The 25863-nt window shown below is 37.7% G+C and overlaps 2 protein-coding genes across 6 annotated transcripts in view; one reads left to right on the plus strand and one right to left on the minus strand.

Moving 5' to 3' along the window:
* LOC148114766 (uncharacterized) overlaps positions 1 to 14911 on the plus strand; it is a 72926-nt gene extending 58015 nt beyond the window's left edge. The window contains 4 exon segments of the mRNA XM_087891179.1: positions 4077 to 4150; positions 7099 to 7209; positions 8322 to 8395; positions 12163 to 14911. Coding sequence (XP_087747305.1) covers positions 4077 to 4096 — 20 coding nt within the window. The 3' untranslated portion in view covers positions 4097 to 4150; positions 7099 to 7209; positions 8322 to 8395; positions 12163 to 14911.
* Positions 1 to 17021, minus strand: part of FAM78B (family with sequence similarity 78 member B) — a 43564-nt gene extending 26543 nt beyond the window's left edge. The window contains exons 1-3 of one of the 5 annotated variants that reach the window (XR_015733523.1): positions 16776 to 16835; positions 10144 to 10221; positions 6860 to 7107 (exon numbers count right to left, since the gene is read on the minus strand). Coding sequence is in view for 3 of the 5 variants with exons in the window: in XM_034409908.3 (XP_034265799.1) it covers positions 9699 to 10221; positions 16329 to 16591 (786 nt within the window). In the remaining 2 variants the exon portion in view is untranslated. Of the gene's footprint in view, positions 1 to 6859; positions 7108 to 8975; positions 10226 to 16328 lie in introns of those variants that run through there. The other 4 variants (XM_034409908.3, XM_060690193.2, XM_087891178.1 and 1 more) reach the window with 4 other exon arrangements.
* Between the last annotated feature and the right edge of the window lie 8842 nt (positions 17022 to 25863).

Consider the following 25863-nt stretch of genomic DNA (forward strand, 5'->3'; position numbering starts at 1 on the left):
GTGAAGAATTGGAAAAGGCAAGTGTCAGAAGTTTTGTTTATACTGTCAGATTTTCATCTGATTGCACCAAACCTTTTATCTTTTCTAATTTACCCTGTTTAAAATATGTCAGAGGTTCATCAAAACAGATGTTTAAAACTATCCCGTTTTCTAAAACAAAGGAAGTGGTCTTTTGTTTTGGAAATGTATTTAACGTTTTTTTTTTTAAAACCCAGAGAATTGGAGTGCAATATTAAAGCTTTTGTAAAAGCCAGTGATAAAGACAAAATTTTCCCCATTCCAGGTTAGTTTCTATTGTTTTAAGGCACTCTGCAAAAACAGTTCCCATATTTTTTTCCCTGTCTTCCCCAATAGCAGACTGCCTATTTTTCTCTCCAGAGTGAGTTGCAAGGGTCTCTGTACCCATTAATGTATCTGACAATAACTGCCAAAAGAAAAATACCATAAAGAAAAAAGATCAAAATAAAGTGTCAAGAAATTCTATGAAAAAAAGTGTTTAATTTTTTTCACTTTTTCCCTTTAGCAGAAGTTCTTTTCTACTCTTAAGCCATATCTCAGAGAGAATATACAAGGTGGACACTTAAAGTAAATAAAGTATGTGGAAAGCACTCCCCCCCATAACTGCTTTATTCAGTACAAATATCCACCATACATTATAGAAGGAAACTAGCTCAGTGCAAATGAAAAATTAAATGTAAAAAAATAAGTAGAATAAACACAACCTATTTAAATTGGTTAATGTTACAATCCAGAGCACAATGAGTGCTCATTTTCCTGATATAAAACAAATACAGAATTGGATATGAAATTACACAAATTATGGCTCGGCAGGGCTGCTTTTCTATGTAATACGGTACACAGAGAACAGAAGTGTGAATGATTCTCCCACTAGAATGCCATTGAACATGATGAATATAGGTTCTAATTTGAAAGTCAAACTCCAGAGATGCTATCCACTGACCCCATATATAAAGGTGCTCAGAAACCATTTACTTATTTTTCTCCTACAAGGGAAATATTTGGAAAGTAAACCACAAACTTCTCTGCTGGAGGCTAGAACTTGTGCTGTAGAGGCATAGATGTGATAGGCATGTGCAAAAGGGAATCAAGCTTTGGAAGAACTTTAAACCCAATTCCACATATGGAACAAAATTATGGATTTTTATTCTGTACCCTAATGCAATATATTTTTCTGAGGATATGGTCACTTGAAACTTCAGCTCATTTGGCTAAAACTAAAATTAGGATGACAAAAAGAGAGCAGGGATTTGGTAGTGTACTTTAACAAAAGTAATGTTGTGGAAAAGAAGGAAAGATTCAGGTAAGTTGTAATTGGATGGACAGTATAGTCAATTGTAAAGAGTGACAAGCTCATGCCTGTTGGGAGAACTGAGTGACTATTTCCTTCCTGAGTGATTATTTCCTTCCTGAGTGACTATTTCTCAAAGGAGATCTCCTTTGGCACATCTGAATACAGACTTTACAGGTAGTCTATGCTGCCCCACAAGTCATCCAAGGGAGACATCATATAGTGTTCTATTTATGGCCACAAATTGAGCCCCAAATTTCCATTGCCAAACAAGACAGGTGTTAAGTGAGTTGTGCCCCCTTTTTTGGCACAATTGTTAAACAAATCACTGCAGTTGTTAAGTGAACTGTGCAATTGTTAAGCAAATCTGGCTCCCCCCTTTCACTTTGTTGGAAGTCAACTGGGAAGGTTATTAATGGTGTTCCACATGCCCCCTGGATAGTACAACTCTCATAAATACATGCTGGTTGCATGTATTTGGATTTGGATCAATGACCATGGGAATGCTGCAATGGTTGTAAGTATGAAAACTGGTCACAAGTCACTTCTTGCAGTGCCGTTGTAACTTTAAATAGTCACTAAACAAATGGTTGTAAGTCAAGGACTATCTGTATAGGAACTACTTGAAAAAAAAAGTTAAAGGATCGGAGCAGCAAATGAACACAACTCAACTGATGAGAAAGATTTACTAATTCAACAAAGAAAATTGTAATGGCTGATAGAAGACGCAATTTACTATAACAAGACAATCAAGATCAATGGACAGGAATGACAACAATAAGCAAAGCAGAAGTTATTCTGCACTGCCAGAAGTGAGAAACAGGTTTTATAGGCAGACAGAAGAAATAGATTTTTCAGCCTTCTGGTAGAAAAAGAGATACTCTATAGTCTGGCGGGATGACATCCATGTTTGCAAAATTTTATTCAAAAGGATCAGAAGTAATAGAAAAGAGAGAGAGGATTGTACTGTACGTTAAAAGTATTGAGGCATGCACAGAAAACCAAGTGAATGAATTTAACAGAATTGTAAAAAATAAAGGAAATGCAAATAAAAGCAATACTGTTTTTGGTGTTCATTTATTGCTCGTCCAACCAAAGAGAAATGCCTTCCAAAAATAACTTTAAAAGTTTCAAAAAGGAATGAAGTAGTTGCAAACTTTAATTATCCTGACATAAAATCTGAGACAAAAGAATAGTTCTGCCAGGAACATTCTCACTGTCCTAGGAAAATAACACTTTCCAATTATAAACATGCAACAAAGACAGAACCAACTTAACCCAAATGCCAGGTGTTCAGAGCTTTAAAAAGGATAATAGAGTTGGTGACATCCAGATTTTCAGAATGATGTTCCACAAGGCAGGCAATGACATAGAAAAGACATAATTCATGGCTCCAAGCAAATAACAATTTAATAGAGGGGGCCTACAGTATGCCTTCTCTCTAGATCTGGTGGCATGAGTAGAAACAATGGGAGAAAAGTGATTCAGCAAATAACCTGACCCTATGCTATGCAACATTAATCAGTACAGAAGCTTTAAGTGACAAAGTAGAAAAAGCAGGAGTAAATGAAGGGAAATTAAACTATAAGGGAAACTAAAGTTGAGTGTAGTCAAGCATGCATCTTGAATTTCAAGAAAGTACATATGAATAAACGTGTAATTATGAGCAGGTTCCCACAGCTGAGGAAATTAATGGGAAATGAAGCACAAGATATTTCTCCTAAAAATGAGAACTCCAAAACATAACTGCAAAAATAATTGGGAGTGGGGAATGGAGACCACTAAAATAGCAATAGCACTTATATACCTCTTCACAGTGCTTTACAGCCCTCTCTAAGTGGTTTACAGAGTCAGAATATTGTCCCCAACAATCTGGGTCCTCATTTTACCAACCATGGAAGGATGGAAGGCTGAGTCAATCTTGACTCAGTGTAGTTACAAAAAAAACCCAAACGCTTTCTAACAATGTGAAAAAAAAGTTAATGGGGTTTAGACACCAAGAAAATACAGGTAGTCCTTGACTTACAACCACAGTTGGGGCCGGAATTTCAGTTGTTACATGATGCAGTTGTTAAAGAAGTCATCATGTGACTGGATCCAAATTTATGGTTTTTAGCACTGTCATTAAGCAAATTACCAAAGTTATTAAGCAAATAATGTGGTCACTGGAGGAATCTGACTTCCCAATTGACTTTACTTGTCAGAAGCCAGAAAGTTGCAAATCACAATCACATGACTACAGAATGCTGCAACTTATAAATGCGAGTTAATGGCCAAGCATCCAAATTGTGATCACATGACCATAGGGGAGGTTGGTAGTAACTTTGAGGATAAGTAGCAAGCCACTTTTTCTGAGGCCTTCATAATTTCAAACTGTTCTTAAATCAATAGTTGTAAATCAAGGACTAGTTGTATAGACAGATAGACTGGAACTATAGAGGTGTCAGCAAAGCTAAAATGAGCTGAGGTTTACAAAGAAATTAAATATTCAGATTAAGAATAAAGAATCATTGGTTTGTCAGTCATGAGGAAAAATGCTAATAAATTACAAAAATCTCCTCTTCTACTTTGATTTTTATTTCTTGTACCAAAGAGTAGGCATTCAACAAGAGCATAATAAAGCAAAATTAAATTTTAAAAGCTATAGGTATTTGCTGACTATGTTACTATTTTCTTTGAATGAACTCCATGACTACGATTAAATTCTAAGGTTCTGATGGAAGTTCCTGATAACCTGACCAAAACATTTATGCATGTTATCTTTTAGCAAGCCTGGAGAAAGTATGAAGAACCTGACAACTGGAGGAGAGCAGTGTTGATTGTATGTGAAAAACGGAGGAGGTAAGGGAATTTGAGTCACTCTGAAATCAGTACTTAAGAAGATTCTAGGAAGGTTTATAAGGAAGCTGGTTTATGAGACTGAGCAGAATACTGCAAAGTTCCTTTTTGGGCACTAACTTCTCACATTTTTATTAAAGTCAACATTACAGAACAAATACTTTTCAAATCCAGAGATGATACAAGGGATGCCCAATATTGTAAAAAACATTCAAAATAGTTTTGATAGAGAATTGGGTGAAAGTAATAGAATGAAATGTATCTGGGGCAAATGTGAAGTTCTTCATTTAGAAAACAAAAAGCAATGCACATACATATGGAGCAAGTTTTCTTAGGAAGTAGTAGTATGGGGATCGCAGACAATAGATTTGCTATGGGCAGACCATTACTTGTTGAGGTTTGAACTTAAAATGTATCTTCTTCTGCAGGGCATTGACCAAATCAGACTGAGCTGGCCTTGGAGGCTGATCTATCTAGGCATGTTTGGAAATGCAGAGATAAAGGATAGGGGAAACATGATTTGATAATAGCACTTGTGGGAGAAATCTTGGGATAGGAGTTTATAGAATACGAATTAACAGAGTGATGTGGATGCTAACAAGGCAAATGCAATGTTAAACTGCATCAAAATATGATTTCCAGAATTGATATTAAATCTTCAAATACTCTGAATTTCACAGATGAACCTTAAGTCTTACTCTCTATCATCTTAGAATGCAGAACACAAAGTGGTGAGTTTAAGAGACGGCAAATTCTGACTGAGTACTAGAAAATAAATCCTAATAGAGAAGTTCAAGAATTGGTCCAATTATTCAGAAAACAAGTGGAAACAATTTCAATAAGGATGGGTTTAAGCAGAGGCCAGATACTGTCTGGGAATCTAATTTAGATGTCTGCACTATGTTAGCAATTGACTACAATGAATCTTTCAGTTCTATGATTCTCTACTTACAGGATCCTGCTAGGCAGGCAAATAAGGTAGAAATGTGGGTAAAAGGAATATATTTGTCATTGTATATTAAACGTATGATTTAATTTCTCAGAAGATAGAAGAAAGGACAAAAGGACTGGCTCTTCTGGGATTAATTTTGATCAATAGGGAAGAACTACATGTTGTCGTAATAGTCAGAAAACTTAGTGTAAACTTCCTGAAATTTAGGAAAGTTGTTATCAAAATTTCAGAAAAAAAGTTAGACATAACTTAAATGTCATAATTAGACATTTTGAGAGAAGGGGGAAAAGAATTCAAACAAGATGAATGATTCTGAAAACTGAAAGAATAAAGGGATAAAAGGGAAAGAGAGTCAGTTTGGTCTAGTGATTAAGAAACCAGGCTAGAAAGTGGGAGACCACGAATTCAAATCCTCTTAGCCATGAAAGCCAGCTGGGTGATTTTGGAGCAGCTACTCTCTCTCACCTCAACCCACCTAACAGGGTTATTGTGGGGAAAATAGATGAAAGGTTTGTGGGATATATTCACCACCTTGAATTATTTGTAAAAATAATAAAGGTGGAATACAAATAAATAACTGTTTCAAATAAGGAGAAAATGGAACATCTAAAGCTTTAGTCAAACTCAATTTCATTGAGGGCCACATCAGAGTTGTGCTTGACCTCGGGGGGCCACAGTGAGCATGGCCAACTCGACGTCACTTGACACCACTTGACCTGTGGTGGCCAGAGCTCTCTGCCAGCGAAAACTGGCTCCTCCTGCAACTCTCTGCCAGGGAAAACGGAGCTTGGGAATGCCAACAGTGGCCCTTATGAGCTCAGTTTTCAGCTGTGATGGCCTCCTGCAACCCTCTGCCAGGGAAAATGGAGCTCAGGAGGGCCACCCTCCCAAGCTCCGTTTTTGCTGGCAGAGGCCCCACGGGCCAGTCTTTCGTTGTTTCCAGGGCAGCCCTGTGGGCCACATCTAAGCTCCCAGTGGGCTGGGTCCAGCCCCTGGGCCTTGAGTTTGATACCCCTGATCTAAAGGATCTAGCCTGGCTACATAGGAAGTTCTTTAATTAGATAAGACTTAAAAAGGAAAGTGGTGGCTCAGTGGCTAAGATGATGAGCTTGTCAATCGAAAGGTCGGCAGTTCAGCAGTTTGAATCCCTAGTGCCGTGTAACAGGTGAGCTTCCGTTACTTGTCCCAGCTTCTGCCAACCTAGTAGTTCAAAAGCACGTAAAAAATGCAAGTAGAAAAATAGGGACCACCTTTGGTAGGAAGGTAACAGCGTTCTGTGCGCCTTTGGCATTTAGTCATGCCGGCCACAAGAATCTTTATTGATCCCAATGCTTGGAGATTATGAATGAAGTAATGATAAAAAGAGAAATACCAAAAACATGGACTGAGGCTTATATTACATTGATACACAAAGAAGAGACAGGCCCACAACTAATCAAAAACTATAGACCTACATCCCTGCTAAACGCGGACTATAAAATCTTTGCTACGATACTGGCAGAAAGGCTTAAGAGATATTTGAATAACTTTATAATCCTGACCAAAATGGATTCCTGCCAAAAAGACAAATTAAAAATTTAATCTTATAATTGGTGAAAAGTGCAATAGAGAATCAAACATGCAATCCAAAACAAGCCATATTTGTAAAGGTTGCTAAAAACAATTTGAATTTTCGCCTGCTAAATTAGAGACAAAAAAATAAAAGGGGCTTAAGTTATTAGTATTACAAAATATTTACAGATGTATTTCTTTCCACTCACCTGATGTGTTCAACAGAGGCTGGACTGCCACCACCCGAGGATTATTTAATTTACACTGATCAGGGAGTTGGATCTAATGTCCTACATAACCCTTTTTGCTTCTGTGAGCCTCTAGAGAATGCAGAATTTGTAGAGTGTTAGCATGTAATAAACCTCTAATCATTTGAACTGACTTGCTTCCTAAATTCTTGTGCCTGACAACTACTTGTTCCTATTTTGTCTCTGTCCTCTTCCACAAGTTGTTCAACCTGAAACAAGGAAAACAAATGGTGTAAGGAAGATCATGCAGCCCAGAATGAGCAAGATGTTTAAATCTATGTATGAACTATGAATGAGTGAATGCCTCTGAGGTAATATAAACTCCCAAATGCTTAAGGAATTTGTGGAAGTTATTTCAAAACTCTTTAATGTAATTTCTTAGAAATCTTGAATAATATGTATATTATTGATGTTCAGAGTTCTTATATTCTGCTAGTATAACAGGATTCATATAAATGTAGATGTAGAAGTAATAAAATTCTATAGGGAAACATGGCAGCAATGGGATCATTCTGTGATATGCATTTTATAGTGAGGCAGATCAATATCAAAATGAAATTAAAACCAGTGCTAATGTAAGGAGGAAGGAATTGCATTTAAGCTTTTAAGAAGGGCAGCCAAAATGTAGTCCTAATGGACTTGGAAGGTGTTCTCCCCAAAAGATAGAATTTAGGATAGAATTATTGCAAATGCAGTCAATTGTCAAGAAAACTGCCAAGGTTTAGAAGAATAATCCAAATCTTTCATATCCAATCTAGATGGATAAATGATGGATGGATGGATGAATGGATGGATGGATAGATAGATACATAAATAGATAGAGGTATAAATGCCCAATATTTAGAGCATTGTACGCTCAGATATGGAAAATAAAATGACCCATAAGACCATGCTTCTCTTTGGGAAATATAATCCCTATATACTTGAAAAATACTTTTCAATACTATTTGCTCATTCTTACCCTGTTTCCCCAAAATAAGATATCCCCTGATAATAATCGGGCTTTTGAGTGCATGGCAATAAAGCCAAGTGCTTATTTTAGGGTTCAAAAAAATATAAGACAGGGTCTTATTTTCAGGGAAACACGGTATATATTCCTCAAACATTCCTGAACTGATATCCATTGTATATAATTTTATCCACTATTTCTTAGCTATACATCCCATATATGAAAGTTAAATAGAAGGTAAAAACACAATATTTTTTGGGAGGGGATGGACTTTAAATTTTGGAGCTTTCTATAGGACCGTCTTTGCTCTTAAAGCTCTTAATATGGGATGAAAAAGCAAAGCTGGAACTATAGTTATTTATTCTCTTTCTCAAAGATTCCCAGAACAATTATATAGAAAGTGAAATAAGCTAAAACACATCTTTGAAGATCTTATAAGCTAAAATTCATAACTACATTTATTTTCTTGTTTAGATATGATCATCACATTAAATAGAATTGGGACAAATCAATGGCCCTAATGAATTCTCAAAAAAATGCAAGAGAAGGTAAAATACCCATTAACTTTTCATTTTCATTATTTAATCTAAAACTATGTATTTCTTCTCAAACGTGAGAAAATAAAATACCTTCCCTAGCTACATTTAAGTTGGGGAAAAGTATTTTGGGAAGTTTCCCATTATTCAAATGGTAGCCCTTGAATAATGTCTACTCTTGCAAAATGTTATCTGGATTTTTTCGCCCATATTACAAAGTAATGCTTTTATTCCCTAGGTGTTCCCCTGCTCTGAATGCCCTTCTCCCCACCCCCACAAGTAAAGATGTCACAGCCCAGCAGAGACGTGACACATACTGAATTTTCAAAGTCTCCCTTTTTATCCATATTTAGTAACAGTTCAGATCATTTTGTTTTACAATGCTGATAGTGAGCTGTATTGCACCTAACTTTCTGAACATCTGAACACCTCCATCCCAAATGTAATTAATTATTTCTCCCTCTCTCCCCCCCCCCAAAAAAATTGAAAAAAACATGCTATGCGCAGATATCCATTAAGTCTGTGTAAATAACAGAGATGGTATATGAAAACAAGCATTTCTTAAATACTTAGGCTGTTGCCAGTTATTTACCTTGGATTTCACCTATACCTTGGTAAAACTCTATGGCAAAGTTCCTAGAGTTACAATTACTTGAACACATTGAAAAACATGCAAAAAGTCTTAATTTCATTAATCCAAATAATTAGCCCCAGAAAGAAGTTGATTAGATGAAGGTCCTGATTTTCAAAATTCAGCACTATGGATAGTTCCTTGTGGATAGAACTGCTCTTTTTATACTGATGAGATTAAACTGACAGTATTTTCTTTTTGTAAACATTCTCTTCATTCCAATGAGCAGACAGATCATTCTGATTATCAATTATAATGCATAGCTATAATGTGGTAATATGTCATCCCTTCCTGTCCTAAACCAGCAGAAATCAAGCAACATAACAGGACTCCATAAATATCTCATAAGAACAGTCTTTATAATCACATTTAATTGGTTGGGAAGCAGCATTAGCCACAGGCACTGAAAATTATATTCATATTCATTATATTTCAAGATTAAGAATAGAAACTTTCTTCTTCATGAGAATGCCCCTGAAAGCATAGAATAACATTTCTTCTTCCAAAGTCCAGAAATTCAACTGTTCTGCAGTGGCACATAATTGGCCATTGCCATCTAACACTATATTGAAGAAGCCCTCTTCACACTTGCAGTAACAAAAGGCAGATGAACCTGAAAGGTCTTCTTTGGCTCAGATATCCATTCTAGAGTGGCAAAAGTCCTCATTTAAATGCTTTTTTATTTTATTTTGGTGGTATCACTACCAAAGGCAGACCTCTCTTAGGCCTCCACATGAGGACCTGGGCATCATTGGCATTGGGTTTCACTAGTGCATTTGGTGGGATGGGTTCCATTCTGCTCAAAATCTTAGGCTGCTCCTGTTGAGTTTTCCCCACCAGGCGGGCTCGCTTGCCCAAGAGCTGCATGGGATCAACTTCAATGTCTACTCTCATCCTCCATTTTATAGTCTGCAAAATTATTTTTTCCTTAGTAGTCATATTCATGGCCACTAACCATGTAGTAAAACTTTGGTCCCGTTTGATCCTAGTCAATAGTGGCACATTGCTATCGCTCACAGGGACAGCCCATGTCACACTAGGATAAAAATTGTCATTCATACTGACTGAAAACCTGGAAACCTTATTGGTAGGACCAATCAAGGTAACTGTTTCTGTGGTGTTCCCATACCAGGGATAGCTCACTCCATCAGAGTCACTGATGGCTTTTACACGTCCTTCTCTCAAGTCTGGAAGTTCCCAGCTTGACCTAGAAAGAGCAGAAGAGAAATATACACTAAGAAAGATGTAGCAACAATTACTAAACAATTACTGTAAATTCCTGTGCTTTCTAAAACGATCACAACAAAGTCATAACTTGCTAGTCTGTTATTTAGATTTTTTTAAGAAAAAAATGAATAGAGAAAAAAATAGTACAAAGGCACTGAAGCGTTTATCATATTAAAAGTAATATATAACCATCAAAGCTAGTATTCCTAAATATCTTAATTATTTTTGAATTGATTCAATTGCTTTTCAAAGCCTCACTATTTATTTTTCTTTTCTTGAGTTTTCTAACATGCTACTTTATTGGAAATTTCTGGATTTAATATTATGAGGGAAGCATTTCTCTATTATTGTGTTAATATTACAGGTGACATACATCTCTGTTGTTACACCTCTTATTTATATTACTATTATAATTTATTACTATTATAATACTATTTTAATGGACTGGAGGCTAAAACATATGAAGAGCGGTTGCAGGAGCTGGGTATGTCTAGTCTAGTGAAAAGAAGGACTGGGGTGACATGGTAGCAGTGTTCCAATATTTGAGGAGCTGCTACAAAGAAGAGGGGGTCAATCTATTTTCCAAAGCACCTGAAGGCAGGACAAGCAATGGATAGAAACTGATCAAGGAGAGAACCAAGCTAGAAATAAGGAGAAATTCCCTGACAGTGAGAACAATTAATCAGTCCACTAGTTTAGCTTCAGAAGTTCTGAGTGTTTCCTCATTGGAGGTTTTTAAGAAGAGATTGGAGAGCCATTTGTCTGAAATGGTATAGGTTTTCTTGCTTGAGCAGGGGGTTGCACTAGAAGACCTCCAAAGTCCCCTCTTATTTTGTTGTTCCTAAACATACATATTTTTTCTTAAATATTCCATAACTTTTATTACTTGTTTCTGTATCTTCGCCAGCTCTATGATACCGTATCATGGGCATTTTGATGACTTTTCTTTTTTCTTTTCCTATTAGACCTTTTCTAATCATCTCCACCATGCATTTGCACTTTCAAAGCTACTGCACAGCTATTTATATTTTTATCAAACTACTCTTAAGATCTTTTTAAAGTCAATCTCTGTTTTCTCAAACCAGACCTTTTCCTAATGGCTAGAGAATTAGAAAAGTTATGAAAAATCTTTTTTGTATATAACTCCTGCAACATTGTGTGAACAAAAATGGAAAGACTCTGAAATATCCACAATGGAGAAATGGTTGGTGAAGATGACAGAATTAGCAGAGATTGCAAACTTGATTTGTTTGATTAGAGAAAGGACAGTAACTATATTAGTGACTAGAAACCCTTCATGGACTTTTTGCTGAAAAAAGAAAAGAAAATGAAGTTGTGATTTATGGATTTGATAATCAGAAAGGGTAGATTATGGAAAAAAGGAAATTATGTTGTAACCTTACAGAGTGAAGGTACAATATAAATGTACTTATAACTGCTGGAAGCCACATCTTCATAACTTTTTATTTTCTTTCTTTCTCTTCTCTATTTCTTTCTTTGTACTTTTTTCTCCTACTTATTACCTATCTTTGTTTTCCTTACTTTTCTTTTTCAAAATTTGCATTTTTATTCTTTTAAAATTTCTTTAATAAAAATTATACACAAAAAGCAAACACTGCCTTCTCAGAGCTCATCAACATGCATATATCGCTCTAATATACTTCATCTTATGATTTATTTACACTGAATATTACACTATTTTGTTTTTTTCTTTCAGGACTTTATAACTTTATTGATGTCAACATACATATAGCCACAAACTGTTCAGTATGGGCATTTACTAGTTTATTTAAATATCTTCACTCATGTGGACATATTATCATATAATCCACTCAATATACTTTCTCTCCAATATTTCTAATGAATAAATAACCAACTTATAGATTCCCTTTTCCTCAGACATTTTTCCTTGTCATTGCAGCAGGAGAGTTATGTTAGCAAAAAGGAATTGGTAGCATCTTATCAGTGCATGAAGCAAACAGCAGGTTACAAACCTAAAGCCTTCCAACTAAGAAGTTGGAAAAGAAGATAATGGATGCCTCCAGATTTTTGCCTCCTTCCTTGAAACTTTCAATCTCCCTGACAGATGGAGACTGGTGTTGGGATACCACTGTTGCACCCCTTTAAACCCTTTGATACCTTGTAAACAAGCCTGTGTCAACTATCTACTATGGGCTGTTCTACTACTCTTCTGACTGCCAGAACTTATTACACTAAGCACATTCACACAAATTTTGAGTAACCAAGATATTTGTGTCAAGCATAGTTTCTGCTGCTTCCCATCTTACTTCTTGAATAAGTTTATTTGGAAAGTCGTGAAAGTTCAGGCTGCAAGATCAGGTTGATTGCTTTGGTCTTCTAGTCTAGTTGCTAAAGTCTCACAGATACTTAAGTTTTCTATTGATTTTATGTGTATTTTCAGTTGTGACATCATCAGATCATGCCTGTGAAGCTGGGCACACTCATAAACTGGTTTGTTTTATATTCATAGCCAGCTTCCCTCAACTTCTGTTCAAAGAACAATAAGACTATGAATTAAGTAAACAACCATAACAGATTATATCAAGTAGACATATGAATCTGATGGGGTTTAAATTTGAACAGGGAGTAAATGATGGGTGCAGATTACAAATAATGGTGATAAACTGCAGCACCTACAGAATAATTTTTGCAGTAACAACTTGGAATGAACAGAAGCAATGCCTGTCAGCCAGAATGTCTATCATCTCTGCCACTGCTTCAGTTTCTCCACAACTTCTTGTTGTTTTCTGTCCTGTCCTCCACTTATGGTCCTAAACAGTCCTAGCAAGGAACCACCCTTGGAAACTCTGGGACTTAAATTACTATTCTGCCCAAGTCTAGCCGGGTCTTTAATTCAATGTATTAGGTTTCTTTGGAAAAGGGACCTCTAATCTCAAAGAAACTATGCATATCCAGATGTGCCTTGCCAGTCTCCTCTATCACTAGGGCCGGATTTAGATGAAAAGAGGCCCTAGGCTATTCCACTTATGAGGCCCTTTCACCTATAGTGAAAATGTAATTTTAATTTTGCTAACAATTTGAATGTAGGCCCCTCTTGATCTTGAGGCCCTAGGCTGAAGCCTAGTTAGCCTATAGGAAAATCCGGCCCTGTCTATCACTTCCCTTTGTTGGTGGTTCAGGGATTATGAAGATGTGTGGGGAATATAGTGATTTGAGCTTTCTGCTCCAGACCAACAAGATATCTTGTAGTCTTAGCAGCTTCACTTATCCTTGACAATGCCTGGTAAAAAGATAACAACAACCTTAGGAAACAAGAGTGTTTCTTAATTTGTGATCTAAATTGCTGCTCTGGGAGATAGCCTATTAAGAAGGCATTTACCATTCTGTGGAGGAAGGGCAGTATTTTGAGGAAGCACTGGGCCTTTAAAATTGGAATATGCCTATTTGAGGGTTTAAGTGTCTTTTAATACCTGAAAATGGCAGCAATCCAACAATCAAGTTAGAGAGGGCATTCAGTACCGGTCCCACCTCTATAACAAATGAAACAACACATCAAACCTAAGGCAAGCATGTCCTTTAAGAATCCCCTCTGTATACCACAATGTTGTTAAGCTTCTGTTGCACAGCTGACCAGTTTCTATCTCAGCTCTGGATCAGGAGGAATGCTGTGGAAGCACTTCAGTGATATTAACTCCTGAGTCCTGAGGTAGATGACTTCCCATTTGTAAGATCTTCTGCTTCATCCTGCCCCCAGCTAATTAACTTTTCTGCTGCTGAAAACAAGATGCCAAATACCTGTCATTATTTCACTGGGCTTATTTTGAGCAGATATCTGCTTTTTCCTTTTCCTTACCAGAAAAACAAAGATATGGGTAAGGGAAGAGTGGTGGAGGGAGGAAATCCTGGTAGGTTAATATATGAAATTGGGATTGTAAGAGAAAGAATACTCATTAGCAGTTCAAAAATGTTTCTGATGGTTTGGGGATGAAATTGTTATCTCTGAGAAAATGCCTTAAGGCAGTAATACTAAAGAATCAAAAGAAATAATGCAAGAGGAATTTCATGTGGCAACTGGGGAATAGAATACATAGATGTTTTGAATTAACACAGATACGAGAAGGCACACAGGATGAAGCACAGCAATGGGTACATCAGAATGTGTACATTCTGGGCATCAGAAGACGCCCAGAAGTTTGTTTTTGCATCCACCAAGGGAAAAAACCCTTCTCAAATGATCAAAACTGAGAAGTAATTGTATCTATCCATCATATTTGTATCTTTGTAAGTAGCAGATACAATAATAATTGTGAAAAACTGGAGACAAATGAGTTCTTTAATTCTAACAATGAAATAACAAAGAATACCCTGGTATTTGCTTTATAAATTTGACAGTCTTTTATAGGATATCAATGAAGGCCAGGCAGAGAAATCATTAAGAAAAAAATACATTAGGAAGTATGATGATCAATTCAGAAGGCAATTTAATATTATATTTAAAAGTCACAAAAAGCCTTGGTTTCCCTGATAATTGATTCCCAAAGTAACAACAAATAAGCTTTTTTTCTGAGAAAAACTATGGTTAATTCTTCTACAAGGCCTATCAGACCAACTCAGTCTTTACTATCACAAGGACAAAGATAATTTCATTTTATATTTTGTGGAATTAAAGAAAATATATCTTTATTTTTCTATGCTGCTGATGTGTTCTAGTATTTGCATAAATTGATAGTTTGGTAATTACTATAGAGAATGTTGAAATAATATTAGCCTGTATATATCATTAATATACATGTACCAATATCCTTACATATATCTTAATATCAAGGCTAAATGACTTTTCTAACAAATATGTTACTGAATTCCTAGACAGATGTTCACACACACACATATATACCATCCACAATTAACAAGCTTGCTGTAAAACTGACTGAATCATTGGCAGGAATTCTTGGTAAAGCTAATCTCAGTAACATGGTTTTTACAGAGATATCTTAAGAAGTTCTGAAATAAAGTGGTATTGAAATGTCAACTATTATTGTCAAGAACAGAAAAGATTCTGGTTGTACAGGGGACTATTGTATGGTTGCCTCAAAAGTCCAAGCAATCTAAATACACAAAAATCAAATCCAGATTAAATGTGTGCATTGCCATTTTCATACTTTCAAGGGTAAATTAGTAATTTTGGCAATGAAAGCATTCTGTCCAGGATTCATTCTTTAGGAAAGGAGAAATGAAGGCCAGCGCCATGATGATATATCAGTCACCTGCTTGACTTCTTTAAATTGGCATCACTGTGGAGCTATGTGCCTGTTGCTATAGATGTTGAAAATCAAAGAAGAGAGCAAAATATTAACATAACTAAACAACAAAGGGCCAATCCACTTTTTACATGAATCTTCCCTACTGTATTTTTTATTTAGCTGAAATACCCAGGGAGCTCTTGACTGAAGTAGCATTTCTATGGTTTGAATTATTTTATTCATGGATCAATTGTACCTTGTGTAATTTGGCGATGGCACATAAAACATAAGGAAAAATACAGAGAGCAACTTTCTATAATTTCATTCACTCCCTCAACCAGTGGCAGTGACAAAAGCTTACTGAAGATGGTGCATACTGAAAGTGTGCACTGCTATTTAATGCACAAACCCCAGTGAGGGTTGAAGTTGTGATTGGCAGGCAGGGAAATGCCTAGGAGAATGTCTCCTCCACCACACCTATTAGTCACGCAAAAAGCAGCCAAGGGCACTGGTGCCCAAAGGAAGTCTGTTGTCTGCCACATAAAGGAGAGTCTTCCTTCTGACTGAAGGGGGGGGGGGGGGGAGCAGCCATATTTGCTAGAGGGCACAGGCACTATTTGCGCAGGCAGAGTCCGCAGATGTCCTTTGCGAGGAGACCATCTGCCTAGATAAAGGGCATCGCTATCGCCAAGTCCATGCTTTCTCCCGCGGGACCGCCTCTTTTTGGTGGCGAATCGGTTACTAGGGAGACAAAATGATACCCTCTAAACGACTCTGGTCGTTAGGGGTGGACTGGCAACCGTAGCGAAGGCGTCGCCCTTTGCTCGCTCCCGTGGCTGCTCTGCTCCCCCCACGCTCCACTTACATGCCCAGGTTGCTGTAGGTGTTGTAGAACTCCATGTGGTTGCAGGCCTGGATCCAACCCACCACCCAGGTGTGACGGCGCGGGATAGGCGGCATAAGGACGCGAGCGGCGGCGCGGAAATAGGGCGTTCGGTAGCGCAGCACGATGGGCGATGTCTCCTCGATGGCGGTGGCTCCCGGCTCGATGGAGGCCGACACGTCGTATACCACGATGTTCTCCCTGCGCACTCGCGCCTTGCACGCCACACTCTGCAAGCAGCCCATAGCCAGGCGAGGCCTGCCCCCTAGCCTCCCCAGCCGGGGCCCCGCATCCGGCCGGCCTCAGGATCAGCCAGCGCCCGAGCACCCCTCCGGCTCGGGATCATTTCAATATCCGGAGGCTAGCACACATCAAGTCCCAGAGGCGAAGCTCCAATGCAAAGCGCGCCTGGCTGTCGGAGGACTCTACCTGTTCCTAGGCCGGGATCGCGCAGCTCCCCCGAGTTGCACTCTCCCACCTTCCTCGAAGCTCCTGTATGAGCAGCGCCGGGGGAATTGCGGGCCCGCGCGCGTGTCTGGAAGGGAAGGGGCTGGCTTACCCACCAAGTCCGTAGCAGCAGGGTGGGTCTGAGGACACGTGCCGGGGAGAGAATGACGTGAAGGGCAGGCGAAAAAAAAGGGGTCTCCGCGGCAAACGTAACGTAGCGTAGCCGGCAGGAAATCACCTTGAATTGCCAAGTCTTATTTTGCGTCGCGGCAGTGGTCTATTTTGCACTGATAGCGCATTAACGGATTAGCGGGAAGCATGGTTTTTTTTCTTTACGAAGGGTACACCTTTTTTTGTTGTTTTTTTGCAAATACTGAATTTAAAGTATGCAGATTTAAATGAGGACGCACGGTTAATTCTAAAATGCTTCCATCGTGCCCGAAAAATGGCCAGAAAGGTTGATGCTTTTTTATTTCATGGATTTTGGTTTTCCGAGGCAATTTGCTAGCGGTTAATCAGTGCTTTCCCTCAGCATGTCCTTCAGGAACAACTAGCCTCAAATTCAGGGTATCTTTCAAAAATTTTCAACTGGTCCTTTGGACGTGATGATGATATCAACAGGGCTACTTGTCCTTTTTTCCCCCAGTACTTTTGTTGTATGAACAGTTACAATTATCAGATTCCCCTGCCATAGACATCTGGTATCAAGGGTAAGAAAATACTTTTACATATAGAAAAGACAGAAATAGCTATTTGGTCATAAGAAGGAAAAAAAATCATAATTATGACAACATGAATAGGGCCCCATAAGATTTAACAAACTTCCTAAACTAACATAACTGAAGGTCTTTGATGCTCTCTGGCCATGGTTGTTTTCATATATTTCATTATCAAACTAGGTAACATTACCAGTGTGGGAAAACAGTCAAGTTCAGAGAGCATCAAGGACCCTAGTTCAACCATGAGCTACAAATATTCTCTTCTATTAGTAACATGATTTTTAAAAACTTAGAAAAAAAAGGAAGAAGGATGATAGGGTTCAGGATGGACTCTTTGATTAATGGTTTCAGTAACTAGGAATCTTTTTGACTAATGTTTCTAGTTCTTGGATAAACAAAGAAAGCTATGTAATGCCTGATAAGAGAACTGGTTCAAACCTATCATGGACATTGACTAAAACTTCAGTTAACTTGAAAATTCATTATACCTTATTATAATGTAACAACAACACCTCTTGAATATGAAGATTAGCATTAACAAGATCATACTAAGAATGCTAAGGAATGTTACATGCTACATACTAAAGTTACTGAGCATGTGTGCTACATTAGAGATGTGTCAAATGATGGCTTCCGGTTGGTGCCGTTGTCGTCGCTAGACAGTCTCTTTAAGACCACCAGCCCCGCCGCCTGTAAAGAGCCGCCTCTACAGCTGAGAGGCGGCTTGAAAAACTCCGTGTTCCTGAGGAAACGTGAGGAGAGCCGGAGAGACCAGGTAGAGCTCCCTGCGAAGTCCCCAGATTGTCTTTTTTGCTTCTGGGGAGGAAGCAGGGTGAGGCTCCCTATCCAGCTCGCCGAGGCTCCGGACTCCGGGGACAACTCTGCATCCAGCAGAGCCAGACGACGCGACCAACATAACCAGCGAAATTCAAGAGAATTATTAAAAATAAACGGTGAAATCTGGACTTGAAACTCAAAACTGCAAGTATTTGTATTAGCCCTGTGATTGAATTTAAGAACGGAGAAAGAGTGAAAGTTTGTTAAAATGGCGTCCGGCTTCAGCGGTAGGAAAAAAGCTGAAAGTGAAAGTGGATTTGCCTGATTGTCTCAACATGTTACAAAGTACTTAAAGCAACAGCGCTGACTAGAAGAAAAGGGAAAAGTTTTTTTTTAAGTGATTTTGATCTGTTCCTTCTCCCTTAGAGACTTGTTTAAAGCTGGGGAAATTTCTGAGAGGATTCTGTGGTGGTGAAAAGGGAGGGAAGGCTTCCTTCTTAGAAAGAGTCAGACTGCGTGGCAGAATGGCTTCGAAGCAGACAAAGCCAGCCACTAAAGCTGTAGGGGGGGGGGCTCCCCCACTCATAAGTCACAAGAGCAGCCATTAAGTTTGCAGACTCAGAGCCAAGCACAGGAGACTGGTTTTAAAGATTTGAAGGAATTTATTGCTGCGGCTCTGATGAATCAAAATGAAGTTATGGACCAGAAATTTGAAAAATCTCAACAGGAAATTAAGGAGGTGGTTCAAGAAAAGTATGATAAGATGAAGCGAGACATACTGACAGTTGTGACTGGCTTGTCAGAAGTAGTTGTTCAGATTGATAAAAAAGTGGGAGAACTTAGTTCAGAAGTAGAATCTAAAATGAAGGAAGCTAATTATAAAATTTCCAATGTGGACAATAAAACGCAAAGGATTGAAAATGAAGTGACAATGATGCAATTTAGATTTATGGAGTTTGCTGTAAGACTGAGAGGAATAAAAGAAAACAACAGAGAGGATTTGACAAAGGTTTGTGCTGATGCCATGGCTGTGATGCTAAAGGTTAGCCCTGAAGAGATTTTGTGCAAGATGGACAAGGTTTACAGAGTGAATTCTTGGGTGGCAAGGGAAAGGCAATTGCCTAGAGATGTGGTGATCTACTTTACAGATAGAAGAATAAGAAATGATATCTTGCAAAAGTCTTTTGTTTCTACTATTCAAGTGGATGGAAGGGAGATTGGGATTTATAAAGAGTTGCCGCCTAAGATGCTAAGAGACAGAAAGGATTTTGGATTCTTGGTGACTGAATTAAAGAAACAACAAATTCCATTCAGATGGGACGCTCCAGTTGGCATAATATTGAGGTATCAAGGAGAGAGATATTGATTAAATACTGTCGAAAAAGCAGAAGACTTTTACTTCAATGTTTTTAAAACTGGCCCAACATCTCCACGTACATCTTCAGTGTTAGGTATAGAGGAGGGTGATAAAGAGAAGCAATCTGAACAAGAGTCTGAAGAGCAGCGGAAACAGATGGAGGTGGACGCAATGGAAACTCAAGGAGCAACAGAGGGGGTTTTGGATGAACCGTTGCTGGATCTTCCTTTAGAGGCTATAGGTGGATCACCCAAAAATACAAGAGAAGTGGTAGTGGATTTCGACTTGATGTCGTATAAAGCTAAAGATCAGCGTATAACTCGATCAGCTTACAAAAAATTCTAGAGAAACAACAACAGCAGAAGTCTAAGCCACCACAAGATAAGAAGGGAGCCAACACAAAAATCTGAAGCTATGGGAGGAGCCAAGCCGAAGACTACCAGTCTGGAACAGAAACTTCAGCAAATGCTCTTAACGCTTCAGGAGACTATAAATGACAATTAAGTTTCTATCCTGGAATGTGAATGGATTGAATTCACCACAGAAAAGAAGGAAAATATTTAATTATCTGAGACAATTTAATAATGATGTTATTTGTCTTCAAGAAACTCATATTAGAACACAAGATCAAAAATATTTGATAAATTCTAGATTAGGAGCACAATTTATAGCCTCAAATTTGGAGAAAAAGAACAGTGTGATGATTTATATAAATAAAAGATTGTCAGCTAAAATTATAGAAGCAGATGATTGTGGAAGATATATAGCAATTGAACTTTACACATATAATGGTCCAATTTTGGTGATTGGAATTTACACTCCTAACCAGCAACAAGAAAATTTTTACAAAATATTGTACTCTAAAATATTACAATGGAATTATAGATCTATATTACTTATGGGAGATTGGAATGGAGTAATAGATCCTAAAAAAGACAAAAAGAGTTTGGCAAAGTCATGTGTTAAATTACCACAGATTTTTTTCGATATGAAAGAAGATTTGGAATTGAAAGACATATGGAGACTGCACAACCCAAAAGAACTGGACTTTACTTTTTTCTCAGACAGACATAGATCCTTCTCTAGGATTGATTTTATCCTACTTACGGCTGATTTACTTCTAAAAACAAAGAAAACAAAGATATTTCCGAGGACTTTAACTGACCATAGCCCAGTATGGATAGAAATAGAAATGGGAAAGAATGAGAGAAGATCATGGAGAGTAAATGAAAATTTGTTTCGATATGAAAAGAATGTAAATGAACTCAAAAAACAAATGAAGGAATTTTTTGAAATGAATTTGAATAAGGGTACCCCTATTGAAATTGTTTGGGATGCAAGCAAGGCGTATATGCGGGGGGTACTGATCTATATGAATTCTAAACATAAATTAAATCGAGAAAGAAAAAGATTAGAAATGGAAGGAGAGATAAAGAAAAAGGAACAGTTACTTATAAAAAATCCAACAGATGAAAAACTACAAGGAATTATAAAACTTTTGAAAGATCAATTTCAAATGCTCATAGCGGAATAAGCAGCAACTAATTTACAATTTGTGAAACATAATACATTTTGTAACACTAATAAACCGGGCAGGTGCCTGGCTTACACATTGAGGAAGCAGCAGAGTACTCGGACTATCGGTAGTATTGAGTATGGAGGGAAGGAAGTTTTTCAACAAAGATTAATCAAAGAAGCCTTCTTAGATTACTATACCAAACTATATGCCAAAGATGATATACAGAATGAACTTATAAATAAATACCTAGAAGAAAGGAGAGTTATGAAAATTTCTAGTGATCAAAAGGAAAGAACGAGTCAACCAATAACAGCTGAGGAGATTATCGTTGCTATTAAACAACTGAAAACAGCTAAAGCTCCAGGGATGGATGGTTTAACTGCGGTGTATTATAAAACCTTACAAGTAGAAATGATTGAACATCTTAAAGACTTATTTTGTAGCATACAACAAGGAGGTAAAATATCCTCTTCATGGAAAGCAGCTTTTGTTTCATTGATACCGAAGGAGGAAGCAGGTTCTACAAAACCGGAAAATTTTAGATCAATATCTCTCCTGAATACGGATTATAAAATTTTTGCAAAAGTATTAGCCAACAGATTAATGCCAGTTATCCAAGAGGTGATTCATCATAATCAAGCAGGATTTATAGAAGGCAGATATATGAAGGATAATGTAAGGCAAATTATAGATTTATTGGAATATCTTGAGAAGAATAAACAGATCCCTGCAGTGCTGGTGTTTTTGGATGCGGAGAAGGCCTTTGATCGAGTGAATTGGAACTTTCTATTAAAGACTTTAAGAAAGATGGATTTTGGGGATCAGTTTGTGCAGGCGGTTTCAGCAATTTATCAAGAGCAAACAGCACAAATTATCATTAATGGAAGCTTAACTACAAACTTCAGTATAGAAAAAGGCACAAGACAAGGGTGTCCATTATCCCCGTTGTTGTTTATCTTAACTCTAGAAGTCTTGTTGAACACAATACGGGACTCGAGTACTTTGAATGGAATAGTTATAAGGCAACAGGATTACAGAACAAGGGCATTTGCAGACGATCTGGTTGTTACCCTAACACGGCCGATGGAATCAATAATCCAGATGAAAGACATTATAGAAGAATATGTTATGGTATCAGGATTTAGACTGAATCAGAAAAAAAACCAAGATGATAGTTAAAAATATGACAGAAGATCAAAAGAAGGAACTTGAAAGGAAGGCAGGTTTTGAAATAGTACCAAAGGTGAGATATCTAGGAGTCCAAGTTGCAGATTCAAATATAAAATTGTTTCAAAATAATTATGAGGTGTTGTGGCGAAAGGTACAAAAGGGTATGGAAACCTGGAAAAAACTGCGGCTGTCTTTACTTGGAAGAATAGCAGCAGTTAAGATGAACGTTCTACCTAGATTTTTATTTTTGTTTCAAATGATTCCGGTGCTTAAAAGTGATAAACAGCTGATGGAATGGCAAAAAAGAGTGAATAAATTTGTTTGGAATGAGAAAAAGCCGAGAGTTAAACTGAAAATTATGCAAGATGTTCGTGAAAGGGGTGGCCTTAAACTCCCAAACCTACGACTGTACTACGAAGCAGCAGCGTTGACACAGGCAAGTGATTGGTTTGGAAGGACAAAGACTGGAATATTGAATATAGAAAGTTATGACCTTGAACTTGGTTGGCATGCATATTTATTTTACGAAAATAATGTGGATAAAGTATTCAACAGCCATATACTCAGAAACTCTTTGATGAGAGTATGGAAGAAGCACTGGTTCAAATGGGATTATAAAATACCGTTGTGGTTGGATCTTGGTCATATTATACAGAATATAAATATAAAGTCACTCGGGGGGGGTTTATACAAAGAAGTACTTTTTAATGATGGGGGCAGATGGCAACTAAAGACATTAAATACACTGTTGGAAGAAGGGATCAATTTAACTTGGTTACAGTATAATCAACTTCAATTGAGATGGAAATAAGATAAAAAAACTGGTTTAATGTTGCATTACCAAAAATTGGTAAGACAGATAAAAGAGAAAGGCCCAATGCATATCAAGAGGGTCTATAACGTTTTGCTAGAAAGAGATTCAGAAAATGAATTGGTTAATTGTATGATAAAATGGGTGCAAAACTTTGCAGAACCAGTTATGATGGAAACGGAAAAAATATGGGTCCAGAATGTTAAATTTACGCAGTCACAGAATTTGAGGGAAATTTTTTACAAAATGTTTTATAGATGGCATTTAGATCTTAAGAAATTGTCGTGCATGTATCCTAATGTTCAACCAAAATGTTGGAGATGTGATTGTTTAGATGCTACATATTATCATATATGGTGGACTTGCAAGAAAGTGAAGGCTTTTTGAATAAAAATTTGGTGGGTTATGCAAAATGTTTTGAAGAAAAAACTCCAATTCTCTCCACAATTGTTTTTATTGAGTATAGTTAAGGACTTTTCATTGGGTGAAACAAAACTGATATTGTATATGGTGACAGCAGCTAGGTTACTGATTGGTCAATATTGGAAAAGGGATGTTATGCCTACTATTGAAGAATGGACTTTGAAGGTGGCCAGTTTTGCAGAAATGGCGAAGATATCAGCATACTTAAGAGACCGGACTCAAGAGACCTATGCATGGGAGTGGAAGAAATGGATAGATTATGTGCAGAATAAATATCAAACTAGGAAGTACCAGATAGCTTTTAGCTGTATGTGGTGTAGAAATGTATAGTACATAGGGGGTAGAATAGTTGAATGTCATGTAGAAATGTATAGTACACTGGGTAGAATAGATGGGCGGTAAAGTATGATACAATATGATTTGGATTTGGATTTCATCTTGGGGAAGTCATGGGGGGGAGGGTTAGGGAGGGAAAGGGGGGGGAAATGGGAAAATTTGTATTTGTAAAACTTTTTCAATAAAAAAAAGAGATGTGTCAAATGATGTCAAGCAATGAAAGAACTCATTTCAAACCCAATATTTTTGAATTGTAAATAAAGTAATTCTCCACCTATTTAGGCTGTTCCTCTCCTCTCTCGGGTGAAGTTTGTCTCCTTACTTATGGACATAAACAAAGAGATTTTAATCTAACTTTCTAGCTTGGGTTCTGTTTTAGCAAGGCACACCAGACTAATGGATCTGCTGATGTTTATAGCTAACAGGCAAGGATAAGCATTCTGGTATCTCAGACTTTACTAAGCATAGGGTTATAAGAATATAAAGTACAGAGCCAAAAGTCTAGCATTCCTTTCCCACATTGGCTAGTCAATTCCTCTGGGAGCAATGGATGACATGAATAAAATAGCACTTTTCTATTCTTGTTCCTCACCAACTGATAGCAACAACAATAGCACTTAGACTTATACACCACTTTACAGCAGTCTCTTAAGTGTTTTACAGAGTCAGCATATTGCCCTCAACAATCTGGGTCCTCATTTTACTGACCTCAGAAGGATGGAAGGCTGAGTCAACCTTGAGCCGGTCAGGATCGAAGGAATCTTGACAGGCCAACATCCAATGAGGGAGTAAAGGATTTTAGAAATGAACCACTGGCTTAAAAACTGGTGTACTGATGGAAGGAAACAAACTATTCAAAAGAAATAGTCAATGAAATGGTTAGTCCACTAAAGAGAGAAGGTGGCAAGGAAGTAACAGGCAGAGAGGAAACAGAGCTGCTTAACTGATTATTTGCACCAGTCTTCATACAAAAAGAAACTATAGCCCAACCTACCAAAAACATAATTGTAAAAGACAGACTAGAAATAAAAATTAAAATAAGCAAGAAAATGCAAGCGAACACCCAGTGGTGGTATTCAGCCAGTTCTATCTGGTTTGGGTGAACCGGTAGTGGCGGCTGTGGGAGGCTCCACCCACCCACCAGACGTCATCACGTCCCATTTTTGATGTTCTGCGCATGTGCGGAAGACCCTGCGCACGCACGGAGATCCTTCCATTTGCGAAGCAGTAGTGAAGGTAAGTGAATACCACCCTTTGAGAACACCTATCCAACTTTGATGAATATAAATAATCAGGACCTAATGGATTTCATCCCAGAGTTCTAAAGAAGCTGACAGATGTTATCTCAGAACCATTGTATGATTTAAAAAAAAAAAATCTTGGAGCACCGGGGAACTACCAGAGGATTGGAAAAGAGCTGATGTGGCTCCCATCTTCAAAAAGAAAAAAGTAAGAAAGAAAAGAAAAGTGGGGGGGGGAGAGAAACAGACCCAGGAAACTGCAGACCAATCAGCCTAACATCAACACCTGGGAAGATACTGAAAAAGATAATAAAAAGATCTCCAAACATCCAGAAACAAATAGAGTTATAACTAGCAGTCAGCATGGGTTTGTTAAAAACAGATCATGCCAAACCAATCTTATTTCATTCTTTGACAAAGTGACTAAATTAGTAGACCAGAAAAATGCTGTGGACATAGTACAGTATATTTAGACTTCAGCAAGGCTTTGTAAACCAATGACAAAAGTACACCACAACCTACTTCCTGGTAAACTACAAAAATTGAGAATAGACATCACCACCAGATGGATTTGTAAGTAGCTGACAAACTGTACTCAACTAGTAGTCCTTAATGGTACTACATCTACATGGAGGGAAGTAAGCAGTGGGGTACCACAAGGTTCTTTCTTAGGCCCAGTACTCTTCAATAGCTTCGTAAATGACTTAGACGAGGGAA

This window comes from Pantherophis guttatus, chromosome 3 (assembly GCF_059756535.1).
Source record: "Pantherophis guttatus breed Tessera chromosome 3, ASM5975653v1, whole genome shotgun sequence".
In the NCBI taxonomy this organism is placed as follows: domain Eukaryota; kingdom Metazoa; phylum Chordata; class Lepidosauria; order Squamata; family Colubridae; genus Pantherophis; species Pantherophis guttatus.